Source organism: Amblyomma maculatum, chromosome 2 (assembly GCF_055883805.1).
Source record: "Amblyomma maculatum isolate TAMU_Amacu chromosome 2, ASM5588380v1, whole genome shotgun sequence".
Taxonomy (NCBI): domain Eukaryota; kingdom Metazoa; phylum Arthropoda; class Arachnida; order Ixodida; family Ixodidae; genus Amblyomma; species Amblyomma maculatum.
In genome coordinates this window covers 216,627,310-216,646,505 of record NC_139345.1, presented here as the reverse complement: position 1 = coordinate 216,646,505, position 19,196 = coordinate 216,627,310, and the positions used below count along the sequence as shown (strand labels likewise).

The window sequence follows — 19,196 nt, the reverse complement described above, 5'->3', positions numbered from 1 at the left end:
TACCAGACAGTAATTACAGCCAGTTTTAGTCTAGTGTAGTGTGTTTTGTTAATGAGATATAATGCCTTATTGATACCATTTTTACTTCTTCAAGCAAGAAATGCAAATATATCAACAATAGTTATGGGGTAAATTGGCAGGACAGCTCAAGTGCAGTGGTGCAGTGGTTATGGCGCTCTACTACTGTGCACAAGAATCCCGGCAGCGGCGGCCGCTTTTCGGTGGAGGCAAAAAACAAGGCCCCGTGTGCTGGGCGATGTCAGTGCACGTTAAAGAACCCCAGGTGGTCGAAATTTTCGACGCTCTCCACTACGGCATCTCTCATAGCCCGAGTCACTTTGGGACGTTAAAAACCTCATAAACTAAACCAAACCAATTGGCAGGTCACTGATATTTCACTGCAAGACATTGCTTTGGCTTGTTTTATGCAATTTTTAACTCAGATTAAAAATTATAAATCTTCATTTCTTCGGTGCCACAGTATTTGATTCTGACTCTATAAGGCCAAATCTTATCATTTCCACCCTGATCTTGTGACCTTTTGTGGTCCCCTCATTCAAAAGGTGAACAGTATAACTCTATCTTTGCTGCTCACAGTGTTGAGCATATGAACTGGGAATGTATCAAGAAGGTTTTATGATAAAGTAAGCAAACGAAAAATTGGCCATGGCTTAGCTCAGCTAGGCCAGGATATGCGTAGCGAAAGCATGTGTGCCTGGCGCTGGGCTACCTACTCGTCTCCAGTGCAATCTAATCCTATCCAATCCAGTCTAGTCTACTCTAATCCAAACCAATGCAGTCTAATCAAATCCAGTCCAATCCAAACCAGTCCAATTGAGTCCAATCCAGTTCAATCTAATCTAGTCCAATCCAATCCTTTCCTATGCTGAGTACACGTTCGCTCAAAATGTGTTGCTGACTAGCCTATCATCATCACTACTATTATCCTCATGCTAAAAAAGGAGAAGTAAGATGAGCTATTATGTCTAGCTATGTTGTTGTTGCATTAAAGATGAGACATTTTCTTCCTCTGGTTGCTTCTCGATTGCCAGATGGTGCAGCGAGCGTGCAGCATCCACCAATGGCTCTGTGCCTCCTGCCACACGAGACTCGTTGTTCGTGGCCAAGATTTTGCTACAAAAATGTCAGTGTAAAACAATTGGTCAGGTTTTGTGAGTGGTTGTTAATTTTCATTTATGTTGAGCAATGCAGATGATTGGGCTATTGGGTACCGCATTTTAAATATACACCCCAAAGAGGCAAAGGGCAAGATCTGGGTATATGTTTCTCTTTTTATTTCTTTCTTCAAAGAGAAAACAATAAAAAGTAACTGTTTGTTATATGCAATGCTCTACTAACTGGTTGCGAGTCCATGTGTGTTGCGTGCAGCCTTGGCTCGAGAAGAGTGTTCCGCAACCAATTTTAGATATGCAGGGTATGAAGGAGAGGCTGCCTGCAGTGAGTTCATGCAGATAACCAGAGATAAGCATGTTTGAGACATGCATTCATTCTAATTAAGGATCCAAGTCCAGAATGTGACTGCGAGAGTCTGGCAATGCCAGCAACAATTGAAAGGTTTTGTAAAATTAGCACTGGACGCACCTGGACTGTTCCGGTTCACTCTTGAATGGGGATGTAGTGCATCTACAGAGATCCAAATTGGCATGTCTCAGATCTTGGTGAAAATGTCAGTAGATGATCGCTTTCTGGTTGTGAACGAGTAAAACTGCGTGAAAGACAGAACTGAAGGTGTCTGTGGTTTCCTTCTTTCATGTAGTTTTAATGAACCAACTAACCCATCAGAGCGCTTTACTTCAGTATATTTCTGGTAGTACCTCTAAGTGGTGGTCTTGTGAAGGGCAGGTCCAGGGCTGGTGCAGGCAGTATATGTAGGAACAATTTGGGCATCTAGGTGAGGAGAGTCAGAGGCTGCCAAAGCAGCATTGCTATGTCAAGATGTGTCTCAAGCTCAGACATCAGTGTTGAAGCAGGCATACTGTTGGCCTTTGACAGGTCTCCAAGCGGGTGTCGGACCTGATCCTGCAGAACCAGTCATGGTATGCACTGGAGCTCCAGAGGGTCACGGAGCTTCAAGAAAATCTGGACGAGGCCTGCTCGGTCTGCACCCGTGGTCGCAGGTAGAACTGTGCTCTTATTGCGGAGAGAGGGTAGGTGAAGTTGCCCCTGGCTGCTGTTGGCCCCCTCCTCAGGGTGGCAGAATGTGAAGGCCAAGCATTGTATGATAATATTATGGTTCTTCATGAAGTGCTGGATGGACAAGCAGAAGGTGTGGCGGCAGAGGTGTTCACTTGTGATGGGCCCATTGCTATTCCTGCATGCCCTGCTTGCCAACATTATTTAATTTTGCTTCATTTTTTGACAGAGCTAATTGAGTGCATTTATAGCTGTAGTACCATATTTTCTCACATACATTTCGACCATTTTATATTTTATGTCATGCTGTCCCAAATAATAGAATCTATCAGTTTAAAATCGTGGTTACTGGAAAGTACCAACATTGCCATATGTATCCAGGCTGGAAAGTTAGTTTGTTCACTTGTTTGCGAGACCTTTTTATGCCTTTCTTATCCATTATGAGCTCTATTACATAGCTGAGACTGGGTGTTTGGCAAAGGTGGCATAAATGAAATAAAAGACAGCAGAGTGTGTAGGTATGGCTCTCCCTGAGCGACACACAGCTACTGCTGCTGTTTAGCTCATTAGAGACCCACAGTGGGGTCACTATGAGAAGGTGGCCCACTCCGAGAATCAGCGCAAATCACCCTCCACTTCTTCAACCTTGCATCCATATTGGGTCCCCCAGATTGGAGAGTTGTTTTGAACGAGGCTGTGTTCAGGAGCACGAGTTTTGAACACACACACACCTTGCATGCTTGCTCGAGTCTAGGCCTGAAAGAAGTCCTGTGCCTATCCATGTGGCGCCGATGTTTCCAAGTTGGGAGCGCCTGCCTTGACATGGTTTTTTGCACTGCCGACCAGTGCCGGTGAGCCATTGACATGTGACCTCTGTTGACAAGATGTGCTCTGCGCATCCCTCACCCTCCTTTGTGCCCCAGGTACACACCAGCAGGCATACTGATGATTAGCAGGTTGCCAGCCCACTGCAACAGCGTGCCAGCTAGCTGAGCTCATAGCTGCATGTTGTATGAAACAATAATTGCCTTCTCACTGAAATCTATTTTTTCAAAGGCCACTCTGCCAGTGATTGCCTTGCTTGCTTCTGTGCTGAAACTGCTTTTGTCACGTGACTGGCTTGGAATGAAGCTTTCTCACATGCAACATCACACGCAAACAAGTTCCAGCTCTGTTGTGCCACACAGTGAAAGAAGCCAACGGTGGCCTTTACCACTTTCCAGCATTCCCAATAATGTGCTTGACTTTCCTGGTCAACAAATTTTTTGTCATAGAAGAGCCAGGCTTTCACCAAATGAGTGAACAGTTTTTGCTGATATTGCTAGGGGCCATTCAATAATTTGACCTTCAGATAGCTTGGATACTTTTTTTTCACTCCCTCATAGTTTCAAGTAATGAGATTTTACTGTACTCATGGCACTTGCTACTGCCCCTCCTTTGCTAAAGTTTATGCAACCCTTGAGTGAGAGCGTCACAACAAGATTCTCACATATGGCTGTTAAAAATGCACCGACAACATGCTTTAGAAGTCTTCGACAAAAGCAGTTGTTGGGCGAGTTGGTGTTTTCGATGATCCATAACTACAGCGCTTAAGACGAGATAAAGATGAAGGGAGGACACCACGCAGCATCCCTCCTTCATCTTTGTCCCATCCTTTGTGCTCTAGTTATGGGTCATTAGAAGCCTTGTTGTAGAAAATGAACTCCCATTCATGCAGCAAGTCATACTCAAAGCCACCAGCTATTCTCCGTGGCATTTCAGTGATCCTTCCTCTTGAATTGAGTTTATGGGGTGGATTTAAGAGGATGTTTAGCAACAGCTGGTGGGAGGGGGACAGTTTTAGTCACACCATGCATGTGAAGACCTATCCTGGTTGGTTGGTCGGCTAATAGAAAAAAAAAATTAGATGAAATGCAGTTTTTTTATGCAGAATGCATTCTTGATACCTTCACCCCTCCATTTCTGATGAAAATACAGCCACTGAAAAAAGTGTGTTGGATGGCACTGGAAGTGTGTGAAACATTGTGCGAGGTTAGGTTACTGTCATTAACATTAACAAATTAGCAGGGGTCAAGTGGATGCAGCTAGCACAGAACCGGGTTAAGTGGAGAAATATGGGAGAGGCCTTCGCCCTGCAGTGGGTATAGTCAGGCTGATGATGATGATGATGATGATGATTAACATACAGCATTGTGAGTGTCTGCTGAACTGTTTTGCAGAGTCAGGGATAATTGCTTTTTGAAATAATGTGGCATATGGAATTAAAGCTTAATTGGCATATTGGTATCATTGATTGGCAGATATTGAGGGGCTGTCAGGCTTGAGGCGCTCTGTGGCAGAGTAAGTACGGGAGCTGTGGTCTCCAAGCAAATGCATGTGATCAGAATGATCACGAAATTGTAGAGGTGTTCTTTATTGACTATGGAAAGAGTCATTTTGTGAGCTCCATCAGTTTCTCATCTCGGTCTGCCGGCTTTCAAAGGCTGCCTGTGTCTCAGGTTTATTTGACTGTGTGTTTCTTTCCATACGCATGTGTGGTAAAGTTAGCTTATGTCTAAGTTTGCCCTGATATTTTCTTGAACCATATTCTTTCACACACGTCTTGAAATGAAGATGTTTTCTCATGTGCATACTAAACATATTTTGTGATTGGCCCTAGTGATGAGTCTTGCGCTGCACTACTGCTGCTGCCATGTGTGGTAGACTGTTTTGTCATTTGCCTTAATTGCATGTTCTGGTCCTCAAATTTGGGAGTAGGGCCAATGTGTGAGCAAATGTGCCTTTTCAATTGAGCATGTCTACGTTGCAGTTAAGCTCCTGCAGTCAGAAGCAGGGTAGTTCTTTTTCATTAATGACTGCAAGTAGGGAAATATGAGGACTGGTCTCTAGGCTGACGCAGGAATCTTCTCTTTGAAGTACAGCTAGAAGCAATACGAGAGGGATCACGGGAGCGTGTGGCCTTCGCATTTCGCAAAGCGTTGCCACCGACATAAGATGAGAATGAGTGGCACCAGGGGCACGCTCGGAAAGAGCAGCCGACCAAGCTTACTTTTTATGCGTCTTTACCTCTGCCTCTTGTCACCTGTTGATGGCAGTGCTTTGCAAGGCGTGGAGGCCACGCGTTCCCATGTTTCTTCTCATATTGCTTCTAGCTGTACATTCAAATCCTGCTGTAAGCAAGTTCATACGGGAGGTGGAAAATTTTGTTCTGGCAAAAACATTCTTGTAACGAAAATAACCTAGAATAGTGATAGATGGGGCAGAAAATGCATGAACGTTGTTTCTGTGGAAAAAGGGAACATTGTGAAGAGCACAACACGAAGCAGCTGTGGTGATTTCATGGCTCATCCATCTGCCTCTAACGAGTTTTGTGCAGAATGTTTTGTGTTGGTGTGCAGGAGCCTGTCATGCAGCCGCCATGAGCTGACAGTGTCTAGCCTGGGCCTTCTGGCTGCATGCCGCAGGCGGCAGCAGCTGCTGGGGCTGCTGCGCTCCCTGCACCTTATCAAGGCCCTGGTCAGTGGAATCCGTTCTTTACTTCACATTCTGCACAACGTTGTTTCTTGGCAGTTGCGTCCTTGCTGGAAATGTCCCATAACAGGACGTGCTGCTTAAGAAAATCCATAGAGGCTGTTCTCGCCACGAGTTTCTAGTACCAAAAATCGGCAGTTGTGTTGAAAATAGCCCTAAATGATGAGAGCTCCCAGTAAGTTTGTTTTAATGCGAAACTACAGTTAAACCTGGATACAGCCAAGTTCAGAAAAGTTCGCAATTTTTAGCTGTGTACAGGCTTTTATTGCATGCAGTTTTCATGTCTTCACTGGAATAGATTATGAAGGAAGTAAACTCTAATGGATAAATAAATTTAGGTGAAATTGTCTCGCAAGCCATCTCGGTAATCCTCGGTTGAAGTTGAAAGTTTATTAGTTAGTCCAAACAAAGATGCAAGCATGTACAGTGAGAGGTTCTATGGTACAAGACCACCAGTATGTGCAAGATGTGGCGAAGACGCTCTGCTTCTTTTCTGTCATCTTATTCCCTTTGCTTTGGTCCCACCCGGGGTGTTGTTTTCCTGGAAAATGGATTTTATTCTGGCATTGCCGGTGCTCCCTCTGCGTTTCGGCCATTAGCAACAGAATCGTGTGAGGATCATGAGGATGAAAACATTTTGAAAAGGAAAAAGAACAAGGGAGTGGGAATTGTGCGAAGATTGGATCTCAAGTTCGGGATTCCACTGTCGCCATCACTCTTTCCATGAGGGCTCGCCGGTCCTCATGTACAGGGCTGCCTCCCATCTTTCCCACATTGGCTGTTCTGAAGAGTCTAGGGCACTGTTTCCCTGGCAGGCTCATACCATATGCTACTGATCTGCCTTATGCACACAAAATTTATATTTGGCTGAGGATTCTGACTTACTGCCATGGTTGTAACCGGTCTAAATTGCTCTGTTCTGCTTTATCTAATTCCTTGGCTGGGCCTGGGATCTGTTGTCTCGATAAGCGTAAGTGCTGTAATACGATCTCAGGTGAGGAATTGGGTGTGCACTGCTTGTGCTCTTTCTTCTTTGCTGAGTTGTTTTACCTGGCTTTGAAGATGCATTTAACTGGAAAATAAACTTTCAATTCAGTAATCACTCCGACACCATTTTTCTCAATTCAGGCGAGCTGCTTACACTTCTCATAAAAGTAAAATGGCAAGCCAGGTCAGAGTAGGGGTGCACCCCAATTCCAGTTGGTAATTTGCACTTGAGAATTGGGCCAGAAAACTGGGAAAAGATGCTCTGGTCAGGTGTCATCCACAGGGCCTCATTATTACACAGAGTGAAGAAAAAAGAAAAGGTGGGCAGGTGGAACGGAGCCCTTGAGTTGGGTGTCTATTGTAGTAGTGCCTCATATACACCACTGAGTGGTACGTATTTGTTTTATGCAGCAGTTTAGGGGCGACCGTTTCACACTGTAGGGTAGACAGCAGCCACACATTACTTGAGAGCAACACTAATGGTGTTGTCGGCTGACGGCAGTGTGGTTTTTTGCTCATTTGTGTGATGCCACACGTTCGGCCATGACTCGCACAGTGTTTCATGTCTGGTGGGAGTGAGTATTGCCTGAGTGCGTGGTATCATGCTACCGGGGAGACGATCTGGTCGTGCACGCGCTCTAGCGGATGCTGTAGACGTACAGTGCTGTTGATGCAGCAGTGTTTCACGCTACAGTGACCGAAGCTAGCTTTGGTGGAAAGAAAAGATACGAAGCATCTCAAGTGGGCATGTTTTAAAGAAATGTTTAAGATGATACCAAATGAAATGCACGTTGCGCTCACTCAGTCACCAGCTGACAACCTGTGCATATCTGAAGATATGCAATGTAGACATAGAACCCGGCAAGCATAAAGCCAGGGTATGGTGCCTGACGAACCTACACCACTATAACCACAACATTTTGCGAGCACGCACCAGTGTCCTGGATAGTTGCCCAGTACAAAGGCTTCAAAACTACCAAGTTCTCGGAGATCTTCAACAACAGGAGGCAGAAAAAGCGATGGCACTCTGCGACTATTTTGCACATTGGCTGAGACGCTTTGGGATGTCTTACTCATGTTGTGTTTGATGCCACTTCCTGAGGACTGGTGTGGAGGCAGTGCACTTCAGCCAGAGACATGATCAGTTAAAATAAGAGCACTAATTACCCTTACTAAGGAGCCCTCCTGAGTAGCACTAAGACTTAGCTATACCTACCGTACTTCTTAGTAGTGTGGAAAGGCTCAGCGCAAAGTAAACAAAGCAGAACAACTAGGCAGGCACAGTGCTGTGTCTGTCTACTCTTTTCATCCCGTTTCCCTTGTGCGTCTCTCACAGCCTGTCTCACTTTGGGACGTTAAACCCCATTAACCAAACCAAACCAAACTTTACCATGTACCATGTTGAGCGTGTACTGACCAGTCCAACAAAGTGCCTTGCTACTTAGCCCTAGTAATGAACAACTAAGTCCTTTAGCAGCACTTCATAATGTCCACATGGCAATGCCATCACATCAGCTCCTAAGCATACTTCTGTGTACCCCAAGTTTTTTTTTTGCTACACCCTGGCTTGGTGCCTTGTGTTGCACAAGTGGGCTGAAGTTAGTTGACTGTCAAAGTACTGTTAATTGAAGGAAATTGGTGGTCCTGCCTGGCTGTTGGTTGTTGAGTACTACTAAATTGTATACACTCAATTGGGGGGCCAGACCAGACTCTGGCAGAAGAGCATGCTCGCTGGGGAAGACATGGCTGTTTTCTTATTTGCAGCAAGAGACGGATGCCAGGCTTCGGGAACTGCTGGAGGTGAGTTCTTCTCCTGCACGTGATGCGATGGCTACTGCATGCCCAGCCAAAAGAGCTCACGTGTAGAAACTCTGATTGCACACAGGTTGTCACAGCAGCATAATGGTTTCACTTGTGCAGAAGTCTGTTGTGTGCAGGAAGAATGGTTCGAGAACAGTAACAGAATGGGACGAGTGGGTAAAAGGCTTTCATGGGGCCAGTTGTGTTGTGCCACTTTGTTTCTGCCAGACTCATGGCCAAAGAATGTGCTAATAGCAGAAAACATTCATTCAAGCAAAATGGGTTGGGGGGGTACTCCTCAGTTAAGGACATTTGGTCCTCTAGGTTGTAGTCAGGGGTTATGGGTTGTCATGTGAGGAGAGTGATGAGGGATCATCATCATCATCATCATCAGCCTGATTATACCCACTGCAGGGCGAAGGCCTCTCCCATATTTCTCCACTTAACCCGGTTCTGTGCTAGCTGCATCCACTTGACCCCTGCGAACTTCTTAATCTCATCCGCCCACCTAACTTTCTGCCGCCCCCTGCTACGCTTTCCTTCTCTTGGAATCCAGTTTGTTACCCTAAGCGACCATCGGTTATCCTCTCTTCGCACTACATGTCCTGCCCATGTCCATTTCTTCTTCCTAATTTCCACTAGAATGTCGGTAACTTGAGTTATTTCTCTGACCCACTCTGCACGCTTTCTATCTCTTAATGTTACCCCTACCATTTTTCGTTCCATAGCCCTCTGGGTTGTCCTCAACATAAGTAGAACTCTCTTGGTTAGCCTCCACGTTTCAGCCCCATAGGTGAGTACAGGCAAGATGCAACTGTTGTACACTTTCCTCTTGAGCGATACCGGTAAGCTGGTAGTCATAATCTGCGAGTGCTTGCCAAATGCGCTCCATCCAAATCTTATTCTTCTTGTTATTTCCTTTTCGTGGTCCGGATCTGCGGTTACTACCTGTACTAAGTAGACATATTCGTCTACTACTTCCAGTATTTCGCTACCTAATGTAAACTGCTGTTCCTTCCCGAGGCTGTTGAACATTACCTTAGTCTTCTGCATATTGATTTTCAAGCCTACCTTTTTACTTTTCCTGTCTAGGTCATCAATCAATATTTGCAGTTCATCCCTCGAGTTGCTTAGCAAGGCAATGTCATCAGCAAATTGCAGATTACTAAGGTATTCTCCATCTACCCTTATCCCTAACTGCTCCCATTCCAAGTCTCTGAATACTTCCTCTAAACAAGCTGTGAATAGTACTGGGAGATAGTGTCTTTTTGCCTAACACCATTCTTTATGGGAATTTTGTTACTTTCTTTATGCAGAACTATGGTTGCTGTGCAGCTACTATATATATGTTCCAGCACTTTCACGTACGGCTCGTCTACCCCCTGATTTCGCAATGCCTGCATCACCGCCGATGTTTCAACTGAGTCAAATGCTTTTTCGTAATCAATGAATGCTATGTATAAGGGCTGGTTATATTCCGAGCATTTTTCTATCACCTGATTGATGGTATGGATATGATCGATAGTAGAGTACCGTTTCCGAAACCCTGCTTGATCCTTTGCTTGATTGCAGTCTAAGGTTGTCCTGATTCTATTAGCGATTACCTTAGTAAATACCTTATACGTAACAGACAGTAAGCTGATTGGTCTGTAATTTTTAAGGTCCTTAGAGTCCCCTTTCTTGTGAATGAGGATAATGTTTGCATTCTTCCATGGTTCCGGTACCGTCGATGACACCAGGCACTGCGTATACAGGGTGGCCAGTTTTTCTAGCACGATATCCCCCCCGTCCTTCAGCAAATCTGTAGTTATCTGATCCTCTCTAGCTGATTTCCCCCTTTTCATAGTTTCTAGTGCTTTCTTGACCTCGTCCTTCGTCACTGGTGGAACGTCTGACTGTTTTTCCCTACCGCCAATCTCATTACGGTCCTGACTACTTTGGCTACTGTAGAGATCTGTATAGAACTCCTCGGCTACTTTGACTGTCTTGTTCATATTAGTGATGACGTTACCCGCCTTGATGAGGGATATTGGGAGAGGAATGCTCAAGCTGCTGTGCGTGCGTGCTCGTTTCCTTTTACCCCTTGATGACCAGCTACCCATCTGACTTCTTTGTGTGAGGCATCTGGCTTTGGCTAAGATTTTGCAGGTGAAGGGAGATACCTTGCCCTGTATGTAGTTTCTGTAAGTGGTTTGGGAGTCAGTAATGATGCATATTTATTCAGTGTGTGTTGCGGCCAATGCGATCACTTCCTCCTCCATGTGTGTGATGTCTAAATTCCTAACCGTTGGCCCCTTTATGGGCAAGTGAGGTTGTCATGACCTCGTAGGGACCCACAGCTGTCATGAAGAAGGCCTTATGTCGTGCCTGATGGTATTTTGGAGTATACAGTACATGGTCACAGCGTATCGTAGGGAATTCCCTCCACCACTTGTGGGTATGACCTGTCACTGTCACGGGGGGCTGAGCAAGCTAATTTTGAGCTCTTGAAGTACTTGCTGTGTGGTAGGTGATACCAGTGAGGTGGAAAGTTTCTTAGGTGAGCCTCTCTGACTTCATCTGTGGTGTTGGGCGTGTTGGGCATCAAGTTTAAGCATCCATTCAGTGGATGAGGGGTAGCCCTAACGCTCACATGTAGGTCATGCAAAGTGTGGCGCCAAGGTGATTGAGGTCGTTCTTCCGTAGCTTGAGGTACGGGGTTTTGTAGTTTACTCAGCTGACCGTAAAGTCTAGAATTAGTCTGAGGGTGTAGTTCTCTCTCATACTGCTCTTCTTGGTCATAATGTGTGACATCATACTGCTTACTTGTTCGCAGGTGAGGTCACAGTCAATGACGTGGTTATGGCGACTTCAGTGTTGGCGACTTCCCGGATTGCATCCTTAGTCTGTCTTACATTGCCTGTTGTTGCCCAAATGGTCTGCCTGCAGGACATGGCGTATGCCTTCTATGGCATCGATTTGGACTGGTAGATACGATTGGGCCCGGTAAAAAAAAAAAGCAGGGAGAATACCCCTAGGGCCTATGTAGATGGAGTTGGATCTTGTATCACGCGCTATGATGCCTAGCTGGCAATCGTGCAGGAATTCCTTGATGCAGTTAGTATAGATGTGGACCAGTATAGATGTGGACCCCACAGTGCGCGCTTTGGAGGTTGGGCAAGATTTTGGAGTGCCTGACATTATTAAGTGTTCCCTTTAAGTTAAGCGCTAGTCTGGTGCATAAGCCTCGTTTATGAGGGGAGTCAGTGACCTCATGTTTGAGTGGTAGGGGGACATCTTAGGTTGTCAAGTGGCTTTGAAGGCTGAACACGTTTGTTTTAGAGGTTGCGGGAGAAGTGGAGTCCTCTGGGAACTTGCCTGCGCACAATGTGGTGGATATTGGGTGGAGATTAGCCATGCTGATTTTCTTACATGGGTCTGCTGTCTTCCATTCTTGCAGCAGTGCCCTGGCTTACCAGCATGCGTTGATACAGTCAACCCGGATATATCGAACTCGAAGGGGATCGCGAAATAGTTTGATATATCGATAATTCGATATACAAAAATCGGCTTGTGACGGCATTTACGATGCCAAAAAATGATACCGCGTGTGTCGCCTCAATAATCCACTCGCATAATGAACCCACCCTCCACTTTTTCACCCGAGAATTTGAAAAAAAAAAAAAAATGCGTTAAGACCAGCTCGCTCACATGCAAGCGATTGAGCGATCTCAGCGACGAGCGGCAGCGACAGAGCGAAAAATTTCAAACTTGTTGGAACTGCGTCCCCCTTGCCGCTCGAGCCACCGCGACAGCTCAATACAAGGTTTCTGTGTCGCTGCGGCAGAAATCGCGAGCGTTTTCGCTTGCATTTGGATGGCGCGCGTCACTCCGTTTCGGTCGTCGCATCCACAGCTCATTTCTTGGCAGCATACCAAGATGCTGCGCAGGGATAACGTCAGGGCGCGTTTATCTTTTTATAGCTCCTCCGGTGGCGGGGAGCGAACTTGGCAGAGTGCCCGTGATGGCTTAATTGCACAAGCCTGGTTCGATTTATCACGCCGCGCTTGGGGCGGGCGTCATGATCGCAGCAGCAGACCGCGTGCTTCCGTTGATTCATACATGCAAAGATAAACGGCTCGCGCAAAAAAAAAAGAAAAAAAAAAAGCCTGCCGCTTCTTAACGTCCGCAGCCGCCATATCTTACGCTACGTCGCGCGTACAGCCCAACGATAAGAAAGGATGACTCTAGCAAAAAAAAAAAAAAAAAAAGAAAAAGAAAAAAAAAAAAACCAGAGAGAGCTTCCGCTTCTTAACGTCCGCAGGCGCCATAGCCATGTCAGCCGCCGCGCGCAGAGGGTTCGCAACGCGCTGGAGAAAGCGTCCGACGTCTGTCTGAAAACGGGCTGAGCTGGCTTGGCGCATGCGTAGCGCGTGCTGAAGGAGAGAGATAGCTCGGCAAAAGAATGGGCACACCCACGCACATGGCTTGCAAACGTCATGTGTTGGCAGGCGAGAAACAATAACTGCAGATGCGCGCGCCTTTAGGGAATAGGCGCGGCGCTGTCCAGAACTGTCCCCTCTCATTCCTTCCGCGCGTGGCTTGAAAACGTCACGCGGCAAACGGCCAAGCGTGATGCGGTCGTCTTTGGGGAAGGCACACTTTCCAGTGCGTGGTGCGGAGTTCGATATATCGAACGACTGGTGAAATTGAGTTCAATATATGACGCGGCTTTCCTATACTTTTACATGGGATTTTCAAGGGGATATTCCATGAGTTCGATATAACTAAAATTCGATATATCCGGGTTCGTTATAACCGGGTTCGACTGTATACTGCATGAGGTTCTTGAGTTTTTCACTGTTTTGGTTAGCAAGGAAGCCTACTGTAATCCTGTAGTGGCCTGCAGCAGTGTCATAAGTGCAGCGTGTATCTCACTGACGTCAAGTCGCAGTTGAGATCAGGGTTGATGTTACCTCTGTAATCTGTGAGGGGGTTAGGGTCTTGAGTGGTGAAGAGGCAGGTGTCGCCATGAGTGTCTGTTAACTGTTCGGCTGTCTCTTGGAAACCATAGAGGGCCTCTCTGAGGTTATTTTGCTGCTCTCTTTGGGATTTAGGAGGATTTATCAGTCATATGAGGAGGTTGCAGGCAGATATAGTGCCAAGGTGGGCAGTATGTGAGTCGCATTTTGTGAGCCAGTGCCCAAGCAGAATCTTGCACTTCTTGTGTGATCAGCACGAGCAGAGACATAATGTGGCCTGCGTAGGTCTATTTCCTTTTGAATGCTGGTTGTGTTCCTAGCACACTTGATACAAGAGCTTTTAAAGTGTTCATGAGAAGTTATTTACTAGAGCTAGAAAACATGCATAAGCAATAGGTATCTCGTCAATCCTCTCCAGAACGCAAAAATTCTTAAGCTAGCTTCATTAGCACTGAATATATGGGCAGTGCCCAAAAATGATGCTCCTGCTCTCTCCCCTCAACTCAACTTGCATTGGCGTGCAAATACAGAAAGAAGAAGAAAACAAGTTGCAAATGCGCCTCATTTTGCCCCACTCTGCCAGCGCCACTTGGAAGCACCCAGTCAGCGGGCTCTCCCAGCAAGGTCCAGGGATGTCATTGGGGAGGTTTGCAGGCTAGCCTGTGTCGCCAAGAGCACTTTTTAAACATTATTTGTAAATTATAAACAAAGTTCTTAAATTTGACACCTATCTGGATTTGTTGCATTAGAATATTGCCGCAAGTAGCATTTCAGGGCCCCTTAGTCGAGTGAAAAGAGTTTTCCACCCCAATTCATTTTTCATATTGGTTCAGCTATGAGTGAGCTATAAGCTATCAGCCTGCGGTCAGCATGGCTTATGGTATTGGTCACCGTTGTGCGACCACGAATTGTGAGCTCAGGAAGTTTGCGATCAAGCTTTGTCTCAGTGGCATTAAGTGTTTAAATAAGAGGCAATTTGCTGTTTAACTTTAGTTTTATGGTACCAAGTCTGGTGACAGCGGGTTCCAGGAATAGTTGTGCTATCTTCTCCATGAGGGGCATGAGCTAGCTGCTACGGGTTTCGACACACTCTTGAAGGCCCTGATTTAAGGGATTTTGTATTGAATTTGGGGCTTGAAGTGTGATCTGTATCCAGCTGGTGTGGTTGGTGGCGTTGCTATTCCGCAAGACTGGAGCACGTTGAGAACTGTTAGTGCGGGACTGATGTTTTGGCACTGGGGCTTCTGCAGGCAGGTTAGCTTCTGGTTTTAGGGGGAGGGTGGTGTAGGTAGCCTAGTATGCACCCTAGATTATATACAGTCGAACCCGGATATATCGAACTCGGAGGGGATCGTGAAATAGTTTGATATATCGATAATTCGATAGACAGAAATCGGCTTGGGACAGTACTTACGATGCGAAAAAACGATACCGCATTTGTCGCGTAATCAACTCACTCGCATAATGAACCCACCTTTCACTTTTGCACTCGAGAATTTCGAAAAAAAAAAAAAAGCATTAAGGCCTGCTCGCTCATAGGCAAGCGATTAAGCGATCTCAGCGATTAGCGGCAGCGACAGAGTGAAAAATTTAAAACTTGTTGGAACTGCGTCCCTTTCGCTGCTCGAGCCACCGCGGCAGCTCAAAACAAGGTTTCCGTGTCGCCGCGGCAGAAATCGCGAGCGTTTTCGCTTGCATGTCCATGGCACGTGTCACTCCGTTTCGGTCATTTCATGCACAGCTCATTTCTTGGCAGCGTGCAAAGATGCTGCGCAGCGATAACGTTGGGGCACGTTTATCTTTTGATAGCTCCTGCTGGTGGCTGGTGTGGTTCTCTCTGGTTCATTCACACACATGGCTTGCAAATGTCACGTGTTGGCGCGTGGGAAACGATAACCACAAATGCGCGCGCCTTTAGGGAATCGGTGTGGCGCTGCCCTAGCCGAACTCCCCTCTCATTACTTCCGCGCGCGGCTTGAAAACGTCACTCGGCAAACGGCCGAGGGTGATGCGGGCTGGGCTGGGCTGGCTTGGCGCATGCGTTGCGCGTGCTGAAGGAGAAAGATAGCTCAGCAAAAGAATGGGCACACCCACGCACATGGCTTGCAAACGTCATGTGTTGGCGCGCGGGAAACAACTGCAGATGCGCGCGCCTTTGGGGAATGGGCGCGGTGCTGCCCAGACCAGCCGTCGCCGAACTGTCCCCTCTCATTCCTTCTGTGCGTGACTTGAAAATGTCACGCGGCAAACGGCCAAGGGTGATGCGATAGTCTTTGGGGAAGGCACACTTTCCAGTGCGTGTAGCGGAGTTAGATATATCGAACGACGGGTGAAATTGAGTTTGATATATGACGCGGCTTTCCTACACTTTTACATGGGATTTTCAAGGGGATATTTCGTGAGTGCGATATAACCGAAATTCGATATACACGGGTTCGACTGTATTGAGTATGTCTCGTTACTTCAGCTTTAAGTCTTATGTTCTCCTCGGTAACCAACGTGGGAGGTAGCAAAGTGGCAGTATCTGCCCAGCTCGCCTTGTTTCTATTAAGTGTGGCTCAGGTGTCGATTCTATGCTGCTGTGGATGACTGCCTAGTGGGGTTCCCAGGGAACGGTGCAGTCTGCAGGGTGGTTGAACAGTGCTATACTTGGGATCTGCGGTTGTCCTCTGGGTTAGTGCTGGTCAATGACTTGCGGTCCTCTGCTTGCACTTGTTTTTTGCTCTTTCTTTGTATTTCCACATGAAGTCGATGTGATGTCCTCTGTGAGGCTGGGTTGGCTTGTAGCTTGCTGTGTGCCTGTAGCCTTGTGGCATGCACTGCCATGTGTGTGTGCAGGAGGAGGACTACCCTGGGGCCATCCAGCTGGGGCTGACATGCCACAAGGCTGCCAGCACTTTCCGCCACTACCTCTGTGTTGGGCAAGTAATGGTGCTCCCTCCCTCTTTCTTTTCACCCGTAGCCTCTCGAGATTTCCGTTGCTGCTGTTGCTGTTTGCCGTGGGTGTCGGTGCCAACGAGCACCCACTGAGCTCTACCTTATTACTTCTATTTTTGTTTTAGTGGGAGGGCCAGGCCTTTCGGTGAAAGTGGCTCACCCATGGAACAATACTAGACACACATTTATTGCCCCTAAACTTGCTGCCTCTGCGAGGCTAAAGATGCAAAGCATAAACACTGCAATCGGCAGTAATGGGCTTTCGCTGCAGTAAGGTCGCCTACCTGCAGTCTACCTGATGCATACTTGACGCCTGACAACATTTGCTTAAATGTAGAGCAATCTTTACAGACTACATGCTTAGTAGAATAACTGGTTCAGAGTGCAGTGTTTTGCCATGTGGTAGACCAATAAATGCAGCAAGATTTTATTAGCTTCCAAAAAACTTTTCAATTTGTGTTCTGTCTGTTGTCCAAAGGTTTTCTTTCAAAAACCAAAGTCTTCTGTAGCCTTTAAATGTAGGAGTGTGCAAATTTTTGGAAGTTTTGAACAGTGAATCAAGTTAGTAAAATGCACTCAGGGCATTGTTTACATCATCCCTCTTTCCTGTGGTAAACAGTATGTTGATCAGTGCGGGCGTTGCTTGAATGAAAGGCTTCATGAACACAAAAACAATATGATTACACTTACAGGCAGTAATCTGGCTCTGCATTGTAAGGGGTGTGGTTGCGTACCATTTCTAAGTGCTCGGTTGTGGCTAAACACCGAGATCAGTTGACTCGTGAGATTCTAGAAGCTGCACAGATAGCTGCTTTGGATGATAAATATGTCAGCAAGCCGTCTATCTTCCTGTCCAAACATGAGTTGGCATTCTTAAGGAACATTAATCTTTGAGCGGTTTTTCGTTTGTTCTTTTTTTTTCACCGTTTTTCTGGATGCATGCGCCTGTTCCTCTTTATGTGTCATGTCTTGCCTTGGTCACCTTATAGTGTCTTTCAATAATCGGAAGTTAGTGCCTGTGTTGTGTACCCTTTCTGTGTCTTTTGTCCTTTTGTGGTACACTCTCATGTCATGGATCACCGTTACTGACTAGCCCAAGTTTCCACTCTTGTGAAGGCATTTAACATAGTATCAAGCACTGACTTTCGGTTCTTTTATCTGACAAAGATTTCTGCTAGCAGGTGAAGCGTTATTGATAAGCTTCTTTGACTACTATCTTTTCCTTTTCATGTTTTTTCTCTTGGTTGTTTCTGGTTGATGCGTAGCTCGCCTAGAAAACTATGGGCTTCTGCGCCTGTCAATTGTAAGTCAGCGCCCGTTTGTTTGTGTCCCCTTCTTGTTCATTGCGCCATATCAAGAATCATGGTAAGTGTTGCAATGCGTAGTATGTGTGGCCATGCATGGACAATGAGGCTATTGCACTGTCCCATCTGATTGTGACTAATGGTTCTCCGAGTATTTATTTTCACTGGTCTATGTTGCCAGTCACTCGTGAGCGCTAGCGTGAGAAGTACTGGGTCTTCATTCTTAAAATAGCTGCAGACGACATATTGCTTCCGTAAGGTACAATTTTGCGATATGCAATATCAGTGCAGCAGCCGAAGCCACCTTCACCAGCATTCAAGAGGAACACGACATGTCATATGCTGAGCACTGTTTCTATTTCCAGGTGCTTCACAAAGGATTACTGAACAAGCAGCAGAGTGGAAAGCAGCTGTCATTGTGTCAAATCAATGTTAGGCACATCACAATTTGTTCCTTCTGTTCCAATACCCAGCATTAGAGATCAAATGTCGTGCCAAGAACACTTAGAGGCTGTAGTTATAATTCTGATGCCTCTAAGCATTTTGTAATCTCTCCATAATTGTGTAATATGCAAGGCATCAATGTGCAATTTCTTTTCAAGAATTTATAAGAAAGCATACATGTGTAAATATGCCTAGTGTTCAAGAAGTCTGAGCTTAGTTGTAAATGAAAGTTTGTACTATGGCCTTGTTCCACACTGGTAAAAAGTAACTGTCTACTTTCATTGTGAGGGCAGAATTAAATATGCGTGAGCCTTCCTACGGTATTTCAGCTGTGAGCACAATTGTGTACATCACAATTGTGTAGGCAGTGTGAGCTGTACGGTAGGCTGGATATCTTTCCCGCCATGCTTTTGTAGTATTTACAGTGTCCGACTCTCTCCACTGCAGCGTTCCTCATATTGTGAGTCACGTTGGGACATTAAATCCTGTAACCTAACTAAGTAATAGGCTGGATCTATTGCTAATGTGGGTGCCACAATATTTGGATAGCACCATTTCTCGTATGGTAAACAGCGATATTCTGACACCATTTGGTGCTGTTCAGGCATATGCACTTGACTAACATAATGCTACTATGAGTGCAGGTGTGGAGACTGCTCGAATATTTATACTTTCATAGCCCTACAGGCTGCAAAGAAAATCTCAGCTGACAGTATTGCAGTGCATATGTGCCTTCAGTATGTGCTACATAGTGTGATACAATATGAAGTGTTCCCAACACATTGCTTCCATTATTGTGTACAGGCTTCACAGTGGAGTATTTTTTCCAATGTGTGGATGCACAGTCATTTGACTGTGAATCCACACCAGTCATCTGATTCGGCATCGCTCATTCGTTGTCCACTCATTGCATGGGCTGGCTGCACAAATTTCCCTCTGGAGGCATTGCATTGTTGCGAACCAGAAGTCGATGAAGTGGGCAGTGGCATGGGGCTTGGCCCACTGGCCCTTAAACCGTATCTTATTTCACCTGTCCTTTTGCTTGGCACCTCATGAACCTATGGCGCACGCTTGCTGC

At 46.1% G+C, this 19,196-nt stretch overlaps 1 protein-coding gene across 2 annotated transcripts in view; it reads left to right on the top strand.

Annotated features, from left to right (window-relative positions):
- Positions 1-19,196, top strand: part of Vps50 (vacuolar protein sorting 50) — a 220,625-nt gene that overhangs the window by 19,592 nt on the left and 181,837 nt on the right. Inside the window, exons 5-8 of one of the 2 annotated variants that reach the window (XM_084595738.1) lie at positions 2,014-2,138; positions 5,553-5,670; positions 8,437-8,472; positions 16,272-16,358. In XM_084595738.1, coding sequence (XP_084451864.1) covers positions 2,014-2,138; positions 5,553-5,670; positions 8,437-8,472; positions 16,272-16,358 — 366 coding nt within the window. The remainder of the gene's footprint in view (positions 1-2,013; positions 2,139-5,552; positions 5,671-8,436; positions 8,473-16,271; positions 16,359-19,196) is intronic. The other variant, XM_084595737.1, reaches the window with a different exon arrangement.